Consider the following 16,915-nt stretch of genomic DNA (forward strand, 5'->3'; position numbering starts at 1 on the left):
CACCAGTGACGACGTTGTCCAAATAATCAGGTTCAATTTCTATATGTTGCAAAAGTTCACTTGAAATTTCCAATTCCATTTTTTTTGTGACACGGTCAGCGCACAAAGGTTTACAATAATAATAATAAAAATAATTAGATATGTATGCCGCCCGTCTCTGAGGCTCACAATAACTGATGTCCTGCCACTTCCACAGCTTGGAGAGCACTGAGACTGATTTCGCGGCAAAGCTTAGGGTCCCCCCCACCTACTCCAAGTGTTTTGGTCCCAGTCTGACCAATAGGAGTGGCATGGGAAATTCAATTGCATTACTTTTGGAACGCACCCTGTAAATGTATTTCACCATCTTTCTCTTTTTTGGAGAACAGCAATAATTTCAGCCATATTGAAGTCAGTTTATGTACATCCCACTGTAGGCAAGGTCTTTGCACAAAACTAGAATAGGATTATGAACCAAACCTGAATGAATCAGAGAAGTATAATGCAGTATTAGTCTTATTACATTTCGGTTTGCTGTTATGTTCCTCATTTTCTAAGGCCTAATTGTATTGGAGAAAAAGGAGAAAAAGGGTTGCATATAAATTCACTTCACTTCAATAAATCTAACAAACAAAATGGAGACTGCACCCTCCCTTTCTCCATATTTTAGATATGACCAAAGTCACAGCCTAGTCCAGTGATGGTGAAACTTTTTTGGTTTGTGTGCCAAAAATGTGTGTGTGTGGGTGTGTGTGTGCATGCATGCCCATACCCGTAATTCCATGTATCCAATATATACCCCAAATATACATGGTAAGAGAATTTAGAGCAAACTCAATTGAATTCAAATCCATATTCTTAGAGATTTTATATATAAATGTAAATCTATACAGCTAAGATCTAAAAGATCAGCTTTTTCTGCTCAGATGAAATTAAAGATTTATTTATTTATTCGACTTTTATAGTGTAAGGATAGTGTAAATAATAAATCTGATGCCTTTATTTTCTTATGATATTGGTATATTTCAATTTTTGCTCTTATTTTTATATATCAGGAGGTTTTTTTGCTCCTGTTTTTATATATCAGTAATGTAGATATTATATATAGTATATCAGCAGCCCACAACCTTTTGGCCATCAGCGACCGGTTCCCAGGAGAGAGGCTTTTCCAGAGACCAGAAGGGGCATGGTTTCAATACTACCTGCATTCCGTGGATGGGGCTTTGATTTTCATGTGGCCTGGTTTCTGGCATGCTGTGGCTCGATGCTGGTCCAGAGACCAGAGGTTGAGGATCCCTGTAATATATCATACGAGAGAATCAGAGAGGGTGCAGCTTCAAGCAATCACTAAAAAACGTACCTTTCTAAAGTTAATTATTCTTCCTTTGATATTTATTTATGTAGTGAATTTATTTAAGTGAATGTCAGTAGCTTTCTAGGAATAATTATATTTTCCATCAATCTTCATGACAATTATTATTTATCTTCCCTTCATGACAATTATTATTGTCACGAAGGGAAGATAAATATTTAATTGGATTTTAATTCAGCAGAATGCCATTATATTATTTCAATAGGTTGCCGTTATATATAATGAATATAAAATGTGTACACACCTTGTTTAAAATGTCAGGCTCTTGAGATATAAAAACATCAAACCAAGATAAATCACAACCTGGCATTTTAACAGGAGTGTATAGACTTTTAATATCCACTATAGACTTCCAGTTTGTTGATGGAAGAAATATCTTGTGCTATATAACAATTAGGTATTGGGAAATACTTCGGATATGAGAAAATATTTCAGATTCTTCTAATAGTACTTAAACTTTGAATGTTTCCAGTCATTTTCTAATAATTGTGATCTTTTGCAAATGTTTCTAATTGAGTGTTTTATAATCAAACACTATTTGTTTCTAAACAAATATGCTTATGATTTAAATAACTCTTATATAATACCTCTTACATTATTTTCCCATTTTATTGGCAAATTTCTCATTAATTATGGTTTCCAATCTTAGGTTAGAATTTTAGTAGTTCTTTAAAGACAGTTTATGTGGGATAAAAATTCCAAAGTGATATAACCATAATAGAAGGACATTTAAACAGAAGGAATTTAAAAGAGACTACTGTATACGTTTTTTTGATGAAGAATATGTTTTTATAATCTGTTGCCAATAAATAACATACTAATAATTAGCTTGAAATACTGAAAATTGTTTTTTAATAACATGGTAGTAAAGTAATGTTCCTAGGGGGAGTCTATTTTCATATCTCATCCTAGCACAGTATAATAGATCTGGTGTTAGATTTCTCTGTTAATCCATTTTCAATCTCTTTATCTCAGGAAGACCATGAGGGTAACCAAGGTGTGGGAAAGTGCAAGAGAGTGAAACTAAGTACCACCACCAAAGGTATATACAGTAAATTGTTTGTTGGATACTTTATAGTCTACAACCACGTTTTATTCAATTGGTAATTTTGAGCTTCCATGGATGAAGGTGAATGTACTTTCAAAATCTATGATGTAGATATAATGTATAATGTAACTTTTGCTTCTCTAATATCATATTAGTAAGTGTGTGTGTGTGTGTGTGTGTACGGACGAGTGAGTGAGTGAGTGAGTGAGTGAGTGAGTGAATGAATGAATTATATATAGCCTGGGTTCAAGACCTGAGCTTTGCACAATGAGGTGAGCTCCCATTACTTGCCCCAGCAAGTAATTTGCAAAATTATTTGCATTTGTTATATTGCACTAAATACTATTCACCTTTTTAAAAATTCATATTAGTGGTCTGTGGGATTTTAAATATTCATTCAATCATTCATTCATTCATTCATTCATTCATTCATTCATTTGATTGATTGATTGATTTCATTTATATGCCGCCCCTCTCCAAGATCTCGGGGCGGCTTACAACATATAAAAACAATACAAAATACCTAAATCCAATTAAGTTTAAAATTAGCTAATCTAAAAACCCAACCTCCATAAAAAATTAATCATTCCCATTTAAACCAGCAAACACACATTTCATTCATCAGCTAGGGGACAGAATCTAAGGGCCCCAAGCCTGAAGACAAAAATGAGTCTTCAAATCTTGCGGAAGGCAAGGAGGTGGGGGTACAAATCTTTGGGGGGAATTGATTCCAGAGGGTCGGGGTTCCGACAGAGAAGGCCCCACCAAATGACATTGTCTAATTGACTCTGACCGACTGGAGAGGTAGGAGGTGAACCATTATAACATGGTGCCCCCCACTCCTAGCCCCTCTAGCCGGTGCAGAAGGATACCATGGTCGATGGTATCAAAACCTGCTGAGAGGTCAAGAAGCACTAGGATAGAGGATAAACCCCTATTCCGGGCCCACCAGTGATCCCTGAGGCCCAAAAGGTTGGTGAGCCCTGTTCTAAAATATGGACTTTTCAAGAGATCTTGGTGTCTGTCTCAAAAATATCCTGATAGGTTTTGAAGTCTGTTCTCCATGAACCCTTCCATCTAGCTTTTATTTTTATTTTTCTACAGATCACTCCATCATGGATGTTTTGAAGCATAAATGTTTTCTAGAAGAATTATTATTTTGGACAATAAAATATGAATTTCCTCAGAAAATGGTAACTTTCTTGCTCAACATGCTTCCAGATCAGGATTATAAGGTATTCATGTATTTCTTATTTCTTTTGTCCTGACAATTCTTACAATGATTTGTGAAATCATTTATAGTAGTCTAAGGCCATTGTTAGAAGAAAAAGTTCAACAATTTAATACAATATTCAGAATACTAAGAGAAAATAGAATAGAAAATGATATGAACTAAATTGCAGTAGTTTAAAATATCGAGGTAGTGTTGAAAGGAGTCAGAACTATTTTGAACAATGTTATAAGTTGGCTGGAAGTTCAAATACAGTATCTCACTGGTAGAGCTCTATTTCCAAGGAGTACCCATTAAAATTAATTATGATTAGTTAATATCAGTGAACGTCTTGGTTTATTTAACCAGTTCTACCAAAAATATCTTCTTTCAGGCCAGCTCTTGGAAGAATAAAAAATAATAATGGTATCATTCTCCACATAAACAGAAATATAGAACTTAACAGAGGACTAGTGGTGCAACCAAATACTGTTGTACATCAGGAAGATTTCAAATTAAGCAAATTAACCCAAATGAACTTATTGGAAATGATGGAAAATATGAAACCTAAAGAAAGGTTGTATCGTACAGTATTTGGATAAAATCAGTACACTCAACCTCATCTAACCAGCTACAGTATGCATCTCTTTGAGTAGAACTGTTTGGTTTCAAAACTTGTTTAAAATGTATTATAGATAAGATGATCTAAGAGAAATCACATAGGCCTCCTTGTTGGATAGATTGGGCAAGGCCCTCTTTGTGCCTCTTATTCTTCTAGAGCAGTGGTCCCCAACGTTTTTTCCACCAGGGACCAGTTTCAGCAAGACAATTTTTCTATGGCCCAGTGGGGGCGGAAAGGGGCGTGGTTGGGGGCAGGATTAAGCATGGGGGTGCTGGTCCTCCCCGCCCCTCTTTCCCGCCATCGTCCTGTGGCCGGCAGAACCTGCCTCCCAAGCCCTCTTGCCCAGAGGGAGCTAAGCGCTGGAGAGAGGGGATCAGGCTGGCCCTCCTGCCTCCCCCCAGCCAAAAACGCAAAAGCGCCCCGCGGCAGAAGCCAAAAGAGGCTTGAGCCTCTCGGTCCTTCCCGCCCCTCTTTCCCGCCATCGTCCTGTGGCCGGCAGAACCTGCCTCCCAAGCCCTCTTGCCCAGAGGGAGCTAAGCGCTGGAGAGAGGGGATCAGGCTGGCCCTCCTGCCTCCCCCCAGCCAAAAACGCAAAAGCGCCCCGCGGCAGAAGCCAAAAGAGGCTTGAGCCTCTCGGTCCTTCCCGCCCCTCTGTCCCATCCATCGTCCTGTGGCCGGCAGAACCTGCCTCCCGAGGCCTCTTGCCCGGCGGGAGGCGAAGCGCTGGAGGGAGGGGGTGGCGGCATGAGGGCCGGCAGCTGCTGACTCCACGGACCGGTGCAACATGCCCCGCGGCCCGGTACTGGTCCGCGGCCCGGTGGTTGGGGACCCCTGTTCTAGAGCACTAGTCTGCTTGATTTATTAAATGTGAACTATAAATGAAAGTCTTCCTCTTTTGGAAGGCTGACCGTTGATTTGCCCAGTCAAGCCAACTGCCCCATTTCTGACATCATTAAAAAACCTTGTTATTGAATGATAAAAGCCTGATGAGTTTTTACTAGTTATATGTAACTAATATAATAATAATAATAATAATAATAATAATAATAATAATAATAATAACAACAACAACAACAATAACAACAACAACAACAATAATAATGATAATAATAATAATAGTAATGTATTTATATATATAACTGCATATATCTATATATATGTGTTTTCGTAGATTTTCACGGGTACAGGTATGACGGTCTTGGTATATTCGGGTTTCTTCCCGTGTAGGATTTGGAAATTTCTGGCGACGTTTCGACGAGGTCCCACTCGTCATCTTCAGGCTGGTGTTTTTGTCCTTGTTCTAGGGCGAACACAGCGAGACCTGAGCTGCCTTCCTTCTATAAATACTGGTGGCTGGGTGTGGTTTGATGGCTCAGCAATTGCCTGCTGTGTAGAAACTTCCTGGTGAGTCAGTGGGGTAACACCTGGGGTCGTTGATGTAGCTGAGGTATGCTGATTTGTTAATGGTTGTTGATTAGGCGTGATATCCTGAGTAGTTGGAGCTTGCAGGCTGCTTGATTGTAGCCTCAAGTAGCCTGCAAGCTCCAACTACTCAGGATATCACGCTTAATCAACAACCATTAACTAATCAGCATACCTCAGCTATAACAACGACCCCAGATGTCACCCCACTGACTCACCAGGAAGTTTCTATACAGCAGGCAATTTGCTGAGCCATCAAACCACACCCAGCCACCAGTATTTATAGAAGGAAGGCAGCTCAGGCCTCGCTGTGTTCGCCCTAGAACAAGGACAGAAACACCAGCCTGAAGATGACCAGTGGGACCTCGTCGAAAGGTCGCCAGAAATTTCCAAATCCTACACGGGAAGAAACCCGAATATACCAAGAAAATATATATACATATATAATAATAATATGTGAGAGATTTTGGGGAAACTATAAGCATATTGTTTAATCAGATATGACATGGGTTCTTGACAATGCATTAAGCTATGAAAACATTTTCTGTGCTTGACTTTCATAGTTACAGAATTATATCTCTAATACTCTAAATTCTAGGAATACTTACGGTATATTGCTTGGGAATTCACACACATGTGCATACAAAATTGTATAGACTTTGTCATTTTTTGTAATATTTAAAATTTAAGTCTATACGCACAATTGAAATGTGAAGAAAATAGCTGTATAGAAAAGTATCTTCATATGAGATCTGCTTAACAATTTAACCCATTTTTAGGCATATTTTAATTGATTATAACACATTGCTCTGGTATTGATTCTTAGCAATAATATGGAAAGTCCTTACTTAGAATAATTAATTAAAAATACATTAAAGTAAAATTGCTGCTTAGTACTTTCCCCACAATTTTTTGGCTTAAAAAACCCCCTCTCAATATGTAACATGTATAATGCACTGTAATTTAGTGTACCAGGATCCATCTGTTGAAAATTCTGCTAGCCAGTTAACTAAATCCATTGAATTTTATTACTTCTTGTTTATTTGTAAAGCATTTGTTATCTTCCTGCTCATTGTACAGTCCCGCTATATTAATGTAATCTTTATTCTCTTTGTTCCCATTATCCTTTATTAACTCCCTGTTTTTAAAATGTTTTTCTATTTTTTGTTGAAATGTTATATATCAGTGATGGCGAACCTGTAGCATGGGTGCCACAGGTGGCACGTAGAGCCAAATCTGCTGGCACGTGAGTCGTTGCCCCAGCTCAGCTCCAAAATGCATGTATATGCCGGCCAGCTGATTGTTGGCTCGCACAGACGCTCTGGGGGAGTGTTTTTTGCTTACAGAGAGCCTTTGGAGCCTGGGGAGGGCAAAACAGGAGCCTACTGGGCCCACCAGAAGTTGGAAAACGGCATTTGTGGCTTCCAGAGGACCTCTGGGGTCCTCCCCAGGCATTGAATTATTGGTGTGGGCAATTGCACATGTGCGATCGCGCTCATCCATGCTTTTTCGGCACCCGAGGGGAAAAAAGGTTCGCCATCACTGTTATATATCATATAACCTCATAAATAAACAGAGAATTTTAGGTGCCAAAATATACCTAAGAGGGAGTTCAACTTATACATGGTTGGGCTTCTGGGAGAAATAATTTGGAGAGAGACCGAACAATTATATTCTCTATTATCTCTCCATTTTATCTAATTTAGTTTTATCAGAGGCTATTCTAAATCAATATGTGCATCCTGAGGCACTTCATTATAGTTAATAAATTTCAACTTAATCTGTATAAGATTAATGTTCTCTTGTTTTATCTGTAATTTGTATTTACTGTATAATTTTCCACAATTCCAAATGACCTTGGCTAGTGTACAGCAAACATGCAAAACAAAACAGAAAAAATAAAAAGGACAAAAAGCTTATTAAAAAGGCAATTAAAAAGATAAGCAGACACCCTTAGTAATCAGTGAGCTGAGGCTAAAGTCTAAATAGAATAAAACTGATTTGTTTATGGAATATTAACAAAGTGGAGTCTAAGCGTACTTACACGTGAAGACACGCGGCTGTTTTGCTTACACCTAATTTTCTTCACAAAGAGAGAGGACTTTGAGATGGACTCCTCTGGCTAATGATTGAATGAATATATTTAGCTGACAAGCATTGTCTGTTACAGCCTTGTCTACACTTTGTAGGGTTTTAAAGATAATGTTTCAGAAGCACTGGCACCCAAATTAATGACTTTAATTTAGATGTAATTCTGTTGGCAGGATTTTCCCGCTATGAGTTTGCTACTTTTAGTTGTACTAGTAACTCATAAGCTGTCTTCCAAGGCAGAACAATATACTGTACATCGTGTTTCAACAAGTCTAGATGGGTGATAATAAAGATATGAATGACAAAAGTCAGGTTATTCTGATCCAGGTAGGTTCACAACTGGCACAGCAGCCAAAAGAGGGTCTTGGTCCAGAATTGCTTCTTTTAAGGATAACACAACCCTGCCCAGATGCTTATCAGCAGTTAGCAACTATCTATTTGTAGCATTTAATCAAATCTATTTTGCCTCATCCAGAGTTGGACATCATGGCTTCCTTTCTGTGCAACCGCGTGACCTTTGAGCTGAAGTTGGCTCCTTTTCTATGAACTTGTGAAAAGCTTGTGGGTAGGAATTTAAGGATAGAATGAATTATGTGGTGTTCATTGAGAAACTGTGCTGTGAACATTGCATTTTGAGTTGCTGATTTTTTTTATTATCAAAGTTTCATTTTTATAAGCCTTTCAAAATTAGCCAGATTGGTGTAAAATAATTGAAATAATACATACAGTACATGCATACTGTGACATATCGGTATATGAAAAGAGCAAATTGTAACACTAATATTTGTTTTATACATTACAGATTGCTTTTACAAAAACATTTGTGCAGCATTATGCTTTTATTATGAAAACACTGAAGAAAAGCCATGAATCTGATACCATGTCTAATAGAATCGTACACATTAGTGTCCAGCTATTCAGCAATGAGGAATTAGCACGTCAAGTAACAGAGGAATGCCAACTACTTGATATTATGGTTACTGTCCTTCTATATATGATGGAGAGTTGCCTTATTAAAAGTGAGTTGCAAGGTAAGTGTGTATCCCGCTTTATGATAATTTTTCTCACAATGCTGTTCAAAATGGTTGGATTTTACTTCTAGTAAATCCATGCTGGGTGGAATTAAGGAAATAGAAAGCCATCATTTATTGTGGTCAGGATATATAAAAGACTTGGATACTGTTTTGTTATAACATTTATACTTTCAATGAAGCGATCCAATTTCTCTAGTTAAATCTTTTAAGCAAGTAAAAAGGATTATTTTCTAGTCCACTGCACAAATACATGAAGGCACAGCTTATTATCCCATTTCCTTTGTAAAGCTTAAACACCTGGTAGCTCTGGTTTCTATGAATAGGTTTCCAAATTATCCTGGCAGTAGCTTTACATCACCAAATTACGAAGATTGATTTTGATGGGAAGGGATTTTCTTCTGTCGGAAGTCTGATATGAGATTATGGCTAAATGTGGCTGTAATATAATCTCATTATTTTTCATCATATTCCTCATATCTGTAGCCCATGCCTTTTCACCCCTGATGAAGTTGCTATACCGAAAGCAGAACCACATTCTACTAAAGTATTATCAATAGCAACTTCTGTCTCAGCATTGTCCACTTCACACTTTTTCAGATAGGAATATAGAAAGTCTGTGGATTTTTTAAGATGTTGCTTTCAGCTACATACGGGGTTGGGCAGCAGGCAGCACGGGGTGGAACGCAGTTCCACCGGCGGAAATGAAGATGTGTGCACAGCTCCAGCTGATTGGCGGCTATCACTTCCTGGATTACTGGTCTTGGCTCGGCTCTCCTTTTTTTTCTCTGCTGCTGCTGCTGCGTCTGCTCTTCTTGCTTTTTTCCTCTTTCCTCCTTCCTGGCCTCGGACGAGCTTTCCTCTCTCCTGCCCGGCTCCCCTCCAGCCTCACATGGCCACCTCCCGCCTGAGGTGCAAGCAGAAGGTGTGGGTGAAAGCGGCGCTGGCAGCATTTATGCTTCTGGCAGCACCTGTTTGCCTAACTACCCAGCTTTAGGCGGGGGGGGGGGGTGACCCAGGAAGGAAAGCGCAGGAAATGCGAAGCAAATTGTCATCCCAGCGAGCGACACTGGTAAGGTTGTAAGTCGAGGACTTAATAGTTCACTTGAACCATGATGATCATTCAAGCCACTCTCCCTGGTCACATGGCCAGCAAGCCACTCCTACCCAGTCACATGAGCATTAAACCACACCCACAAAATAAGCCACACCCATAGTGGCAGTAAAAATTTGGCTGCCCGTTACTGTATATACCTCTTACTATCACCAATCCTAATGTAGCTTTTGGGGATCATCTCAAACATTTCTCCGATTGCTAGTATTTATTGGAGATGATGTCTGAATATTGGCCATCATAGAGCAAGGATAAGTCAAGTTTTGCCACCAACCCTTATGAATTACTGTGGTTACTCCCTCTTCTCCCATTTGAAGTAATGCTGGGAAAAATGTTATTAAATCATCCCATTCATTGATTGGTTCCAAGAGAATTTACTATTATTTTTATGTCAATACTGAAGTAGAATAACAGCATGTATTCTGTCTCCCAGATGTCCTTAATATGTGGCCTTTTATTTAACTATTATGTCTTTAACACATTGTTAACATTTGCCTTTACTTTTAGATGAAGAAAACAGTTTACATGTTGTTGTGAATTGTGGGGAAGCACTGTTAAAAAACAATACTTACTGGCCACTTGTCAGTGACTTTATTAATATCCTTTCGCATCAAAGTGTGGCTAAGAAATTTTTGGAAGATCATAAGCTTTTGGTAATATGGATGAATTTTGTGTCATTTTTTCAAGGTATGTGATGCTTTCATTGATTATACCATTTTTTTTAAAATAGAGAAACAGTTTGATAAAGCATTTTAAAGCATATGGAGGGGGGTTATCATGATTATTTTTCAAAAGCTAAAACAGTTTTTGTAAATAGCTAGCAGTAGATTTATTGAATAGTGTGAAAAATGAATCATTATTCATAGGTAAAATGTACAATGTTGTCTCGATCTTTTAAGGCATGAATTTAAATAAAAGAGAACTTAATGAACATGTTGAGTTTGAATCCCAAACATACTATGCTGCTTTTGCTGCTGAACTTGAGGCCTGTGCTCAACCAATGTGGGGCTTACTGTCACACTGCAAAATCAGGGTAAGTCGAGCTATGTTTTTTCTCTCTCTTGTGGATCTTTATAATTATATATTTTAAAAAACAGTATGTGTCAAATGTGTCAAGTCTGTGGTTTTCCTGGAAAATGTATAACTCTTTCTTATTTTTCCTGAAATCTGTAACATTTTCTTGCTTTCTTCCTTGATTCCTATATTGGTTTTGGGCTTTCCTTTAAATGCAAATCTTCTTTCTGTTCCTGGAAAGAATTGAGAGAAGCAGAGAAAGTGTCTTCCCCACCCTCCCACTTTTCATGCGAAGTCCCTCTCCCTATCCACAATAGTGTACAGAAGGTCCTTTTTGGGGACAACCTTTCCAGACACTGTTAGGTGAGAAGTAATGGCAAAAAAACAAAAAAAACCCCACCTCTCTGTTTAATCTTCCCATGAGTGGAAATACAAGGCACTTTAGGGGAACAAAAAAGAAACATGGAAGTTGCAACCCTCCTGTTTACCTTACTAGTCTTGGAAGTGCTACAAGCCTTTGTTTTTTTCAGTCTGTGCAACATTTGTAATTCACTTCAGGAGACGCAAGAGTACACACAAAATGTTGTTAGATACTGCCTAGAAGCACTTCAGGACTGGTTCGATGCAATCAACTTTATAGATGAGGTGAGTATATCCTGTACATTTAATTTGATATTTGAACATTACATTATACCATAGAATATTGTCATATAATTTTGGAATTAAATGTACTGATTTTTTTCTTTAGCCTACATTTCTTGTTTACCAGTTCACATTTGATATTTCTTCTGTGCAGTTCAAAATTTTCTACTGTCACAAATATGTTAAAATATAAATTCATTGGGATAGGCTGAAATTTAGATGATTTTTATTTTCAATATTCAATTAAAAACATAGACAGTCAATATTTGAATAAACCAAGTGATGTATGAGGAGTGATATGATATAAATAGGGAAACAAGCGGGTAATCAATGTATAAAAGGTGCATGATAATGTATGTTATCAGTATGATAATGGTCCATGTACTATTAAATAGAAATATATAACTATGCATTTTGTTAAGAATTAAGGTATATGTATGGATGTATTGTGGAGAAAAACAATAAAAAGTTTATTAAAAAAATATTTCAGTAAACCAATAATATGCTTGTAATTGGAGCCTGTGGACTAGCTATGCAGGGAGCAGTTACACATTGCAGGCCAAAGATCGTTTTAGAAGATGCTGTGACTCCTATTGTGTAATTTGTAAAGGATCTTTGTTAATGAAATGACAAGTGCACTCCCAAAGCTTCCCCCCCCCAAAACTTATTCTTACATGGCATTTATCATTATCAGATTTCCCCTTCAAATTCATTTTTATGTTACTGATTACCTCAAAGACATTTGAGGTAATTTTATGAATTGAATGTTTCAGAAAACTTTCATAAGTGGGGACTCAGTGACCTTGACTTTCAGGATAAATTGACTTCTGAGTATGAATGTTTCCTCAGAAGTCCAGAAAACCCCCATAATCCCCAAGTTGAATTTCTTACTAATGGTCTAATGTCCTTTTTTTGCAGCCTACTCCTAATCAGGTTACGTTTCATCTCCCATTGCATCGCTACTATGCTATGTTTTTGAGTAAGGTAGGTAAATCATTTTTGCAGAGTAAAATTGGGCATTCTACAAGTAGATTACATGCGTATAAAATATGTACTTACTTTATTTATAGGCTATTAAATGTCAAGAGCTAGATTTAGATTCTCTTCTTCCAGATCAAGAGATGTTGATGAAACTAATGGTTCATCCACTTCAAATTCAGGTAAATCTTTTCTTATCTCAGCACTCTATTATGCAAACTTTTAAGAGGTGTCAAATAGTGATCACTGATGAAATTTCATAGACAGAGTATTCAATTTGCCTAGGAGTTATTGGAAGCGGTTGATTTATATGAATATAAATAAGGTGAATACAGTAGTACCTCTAGATACGAGCTGCTCCACATGCGAGTATTCCAAGTTACGAGCTGAGACGCGAGCAAAATTTCTGTTTGACACCTGAGCTCAAATTCGGGATATGAGCCGAGCGTCCACTAGGTGGCGCAAGACTTCCATGTTTCCAGTTATCTCGGCGTGAAAAACACCAAGTCTAAAGGCATTCATTCGAGATACCAATTGATCGACATACGAGCTCTGGTCTGGCACGAAGTAAACTCGTATGTCGAGGTACCACTGTATATGTGTCCCAGGATAATGTTGCAGGATCCAATCTGGATCAGTTCACTGGGACCAGAGTTTTAGTTTTCCGAGGTTTCGGACTCGTGCTTAAGCCCATCCTCAGGAAAATTCTCTCTAGCAGAGTGTGAGCTACTCTGTGTGTCTGTATCACACACAGACTATAAGCTGCTCTGTCTATCTGTGTATGGTACAACAGGCAATATAAATGCCACACGCAGAACAGCTCACACTTTGCTAGAGAGAATTTCCTGAGGATGGACTCCAGCACAAGTGTGAAAGCTCGGAAGACTACAGTAGTACCTCTAGATACGAGCTGCTCCACATGCGAGTATTCCAAGTTACGAGCCACGATGGGAGCGAAATTTCTGTTCCACACCCGAGCTCAAATTTGGGATACGAGCCGAGCTTCCACTAGGTGGCGCAAGAATCCTTGCTTCTGGTTATCTCCGGGGGGGGAAAAACAAAGTCTAAAGCCATTTGTTCCAGATACGAGCTCCATTCTGGAACGAATTAAACTCGTATCTAGAGGTACTACTGTATATTGTTTAGTTTAAATTGCAATTGTTTTACTGTATAGCTGTTCCAACTTGAATATATTTTATCAAACTCTTGTCATTATGTCAAAGCATTTTATTCAAAGCATTTATGTTTCAGTGTATATTTATGTTCATAAGGAGCATAGTAAAGAAAGGCAAATTGCTAGATAATGCAAGTTTACAAGGAACAAAAACAAGATAAAATTTTCAAAGGAAATTAAATACAAGAAAGGTAGGCAAGGTGCTATTAGGACTACTGTTTTATTTTATTGAATATTTAAATTTATTCTAGGAGCTGAAGATGGTAATAATTGTACTACAGCATTAAAATAAACTTAAATATCTTACTACTTTCTTGAGATAGTGTAAGTGGTCTTAAAAAGAACAAAGATATTGACAAAATTGAACGGGTCCAAAGACAGGCTACAAGAATGGTGGAAGGTCTTAAGCATAAAACGTATCAGGAAAGACATAATGAACTCAATCTGTATAGTCTGGAGGACAGAAGAAAAAGTGGGGACATGATCGAAACATTGAAATATGTCAAAGGGTTAAATAAGGTTCAGGAGGGAAGTGTTTTTAATAGGAAAGTGAACACAAGAACAAGGGGACACAATCTGAAGTTAGTTGGGGGAAAGATCAAAAGCAACGTGAGAAAATATTATTTTACTGAAAGAGTAGATCCTTGGAACAAACTTCCAGCAGACGTGGTTGGTAAATCCACAGAAACTGAATTTAAACATGCCTGGGTTAAACATATATCCATCCTAAGATAAAATACAAAAAATAGTATAAGGGCAGACTAGATGGACCATGAGGTCTTTTTCTGCCATTAGTCTAAATATTTTGATAGGTTTCAATTCTGATGGAGATTGGCTGCAAAAACTGCATAACTCAATATAAGAATGTATTTTCAGAAAATAAAAATAACACACATAGTCAATAGATCACATGTTTTTCTACAATTATGAAATATAATAAATTGTTTTCCTTTTCCCCCCACATTTGGTAGGCAAGCCTTTCTGAAATTCATAGTAATATGTGGGTAAGGAACGGCCTGCAGATTAAAGGACAAGCCATGACATATGTGCAGTCTCACTTCTGTAATTCTATGATTGATCCTGACATTTATCTGTTACAGGTAGGTCAATGCTGTCTTTGACTCCATCGTTTAGGGTTAGTACATAATTGAATATGATAACTAACATGTGTATGTGTGCTTTTCCTCTGAAGGTTTGTGCTTCTCGACTTGACCCCGATTATTTTATTTCCTCAGTTTTTGAAAGGTAAGATGCTATAATTTTGTATAAAAAGGAATCTACAGGTAGTCCTTGATTTACAACAGTTTGTTTAGTGACCGTTCAAAGTTACAATGGCATTGAAAAAAGTGCTATGACCGTTTTTCACACTTATGACCATGGTCCTATGATCAAAATTTGGATGCTTGGCAATGGAGTCATAGTTATGATGGTGCCGGGGTCACATGAATAGTTTTTGTGACCTTCTGACAAGCATAGTCAGTGGGGAAGCCAGATTCATTTAATAATTGTGTTACTAACTACAATGATTCATTGTGGCTGGTAAGGTCTTAAAATGGGGCAAAATTCACTTAAAACGTCTCACAAAACAACATAAATTTTGGGCTCTATTGTGATTGTAAGTCGAGAACTATCTGTACTTATTCTGCTCGTATGCTAACAAAGAGAAAAAGCCAATTTGCAATAAACTTACATCCAATTAACATATCCACAAAATGAATTCTTAAAATTGTAAACTGTATAGATGTGAGGAAAAGAGAGGCAAATTGTAAACATTCAGAGTAGAGTGCTCCCTCAACTACATTACATTACAACTACATTAAAGCATCAAGCTGGCAGCTGAATTGCGGTGGATAAAGATTCCCACCAGTAGTAGGTTTTACTTACCTTCGCTACCGGTTCTGAACTGTGAACGTGTGTGCATTCTTGCTTACTTTGCTTGTGCATGGCACTTCTGCACATACACAGAACCTTCTGCACATGCACAGACCTTCTGCACAAGCATAGATCGCCTCCCACCGCTGCTGTTGCCAGTTCGCCCAAACTGGGGCAAATCAGTAACAACCCACCACTGATTCCCATTACTGTGAGTGTTAACATTGCATGGTGCATGGTTTAAAAAAAATCATCTTTTTTCTTCTAATCATTATCTATCACAGAACTCTAGAGTTCCATGAAACCCCAGTGGAGAAATGATAATTTACTGAGATAATTTCTCATGAAACATTTCAAAGAAAATAATTCACCTAGAGGACTGTTTAGAAAGGATATTTCTTTAACAGGGAAAATAATTGTAAAGATTCAGAAAGCTATTCCTCCATTGAAAACAAAACAAATGGGAACATCTCTGTCGGTTTGCCCAGGTAGACCAGACAGAAAACACGACCTGATGAGCTATTCTGTTTTAATCTAAGGTTACTTTAATAGAATCTTGCAAATCTCCCACTGTCTCTTTTTACAGTCTTTTAAGTTAGGGAGAAAAAACTTTCGCAGTTTTTAAACTGCCTGTTATACACCTGTACCCATCCTCTGATTGTTCTCTAGGCAACATCTCCCCCCTCCCCAGTCTGTCATATCTCCAGTAATGGGTTGCAATTGGTACGGCTGGGGTCGGAGTTCCGGTGGCGGAAATTGAGATGTGCACGCATCTCCGCGCCCCTGATGAATGCACATGTGAGATTTGGCTTCTGTGTGTACGCAGCAAGGAAATTTCGCATGAGGATGTTCTCATGCATGAGATTTTGCTGATTTTTGGTGTTTTTTTGCTTCCGTACATGCGTGGAAGCAAAGAAATCGCTGAAAATTGGCAAAATCTTGCACGCAAAAGTGTCCCTGAGCGAGATTTCACTGGCTTCATGTGTGCAGAAGCCAAATCCTGCGCCACTGGATGGATGTGCATGCGCCCGCAACAATCCCAGAGGGCATGCTGGTAGCGGCTGGTAATTGGAAGCCCCGCCTGCATATCTCATACACCTGTACATCTGCTGACATTCTTTTTCCACCTCCTATTAAGGAATCACCCTGTACCTAACTCCTACTTATTTTCAAATTTATGTAACCAGAAACCGGCTCATTCAAGTCTTCCTTTGTGCAATGGTTTGGAATTTGTTTAACAGATTCATTCTGGGGTAACACAAAAATAATGTATCCAGGGGTTTCCATTTTATGGAACTTTCCACAGTCAAAACAACAACTGATGCCATTTTCAAGAAGAATTTTCT

The 16,915-nt window shown here is 38.1% G+C and overlaps 1 protein-coding gene across 2 annotated transcripts in view; it reads left to right on the forward strand.

Annotated features, from left to right (window-relative positions):
- UBR3 (ubiquitin protein ligase E3 component n-recognin 3) overlaps positions 1-16,915 on the forward strand; it is a 113,732-nt gene that overhangs the window by 16,729 nt on the left and 80,088 nt on the right. For both annotated transcript variants that reach the window (XM_070731718.1, XM_070731719.1), the window contains exons 6-15: positions 2,327-2,393; positions 3,504-3,634; positions 8,547-8,775; positions 10,397-10,576; positions 10,789-10,922; positions 11,462-11,548; positions 12,464-12,529; positions 12,616-12,705; positions 14,669-14,797; positions 14,890-14,942. In XM_070731718.1, coding sequence (XP_070587819.1) covers positions 2,327-2,393; positions 3,504-3,634; positions 8,547-8,775; positions 10,397-10,576; positions 10,789-10,922; positions 11,462-11,548; positions 12,464-12,529; positions 12,616-12,705; positions 14,669-14,797; positions 14,890-14,942 — 1,166 coding nt within the window. The remainder of the gene's footprint in view (positions 1-2,326; positions 2,394-3,503; positions 3,635-8,546; positions 8,776-10,396; positions 10,577-10,788; positions 10,923-11,461; positions 11,549-12,463; positions 12,530-12,615; positions 12,706-14,668; positions 14,798-14,889; positions 14,943-16,915) is intronic.

The sequence above is a fragment of the Erythrolamprus reginae genome, chromosome 1 (assembly GCF_031021105.1).
Source record: "Erythrolamprus reginae isolate rEryReg1 chromosome 1, rEryReg1.hap1, whole genome shotgun sequence".
Classification (NCBI taxonomy): domain Eukaryota; kingdom Metazoa; phylum Chordata; class Lepidosauria; order Squamata; family Dipsadidae; genus Erythrolamprus; species Erythrolamprus reginae.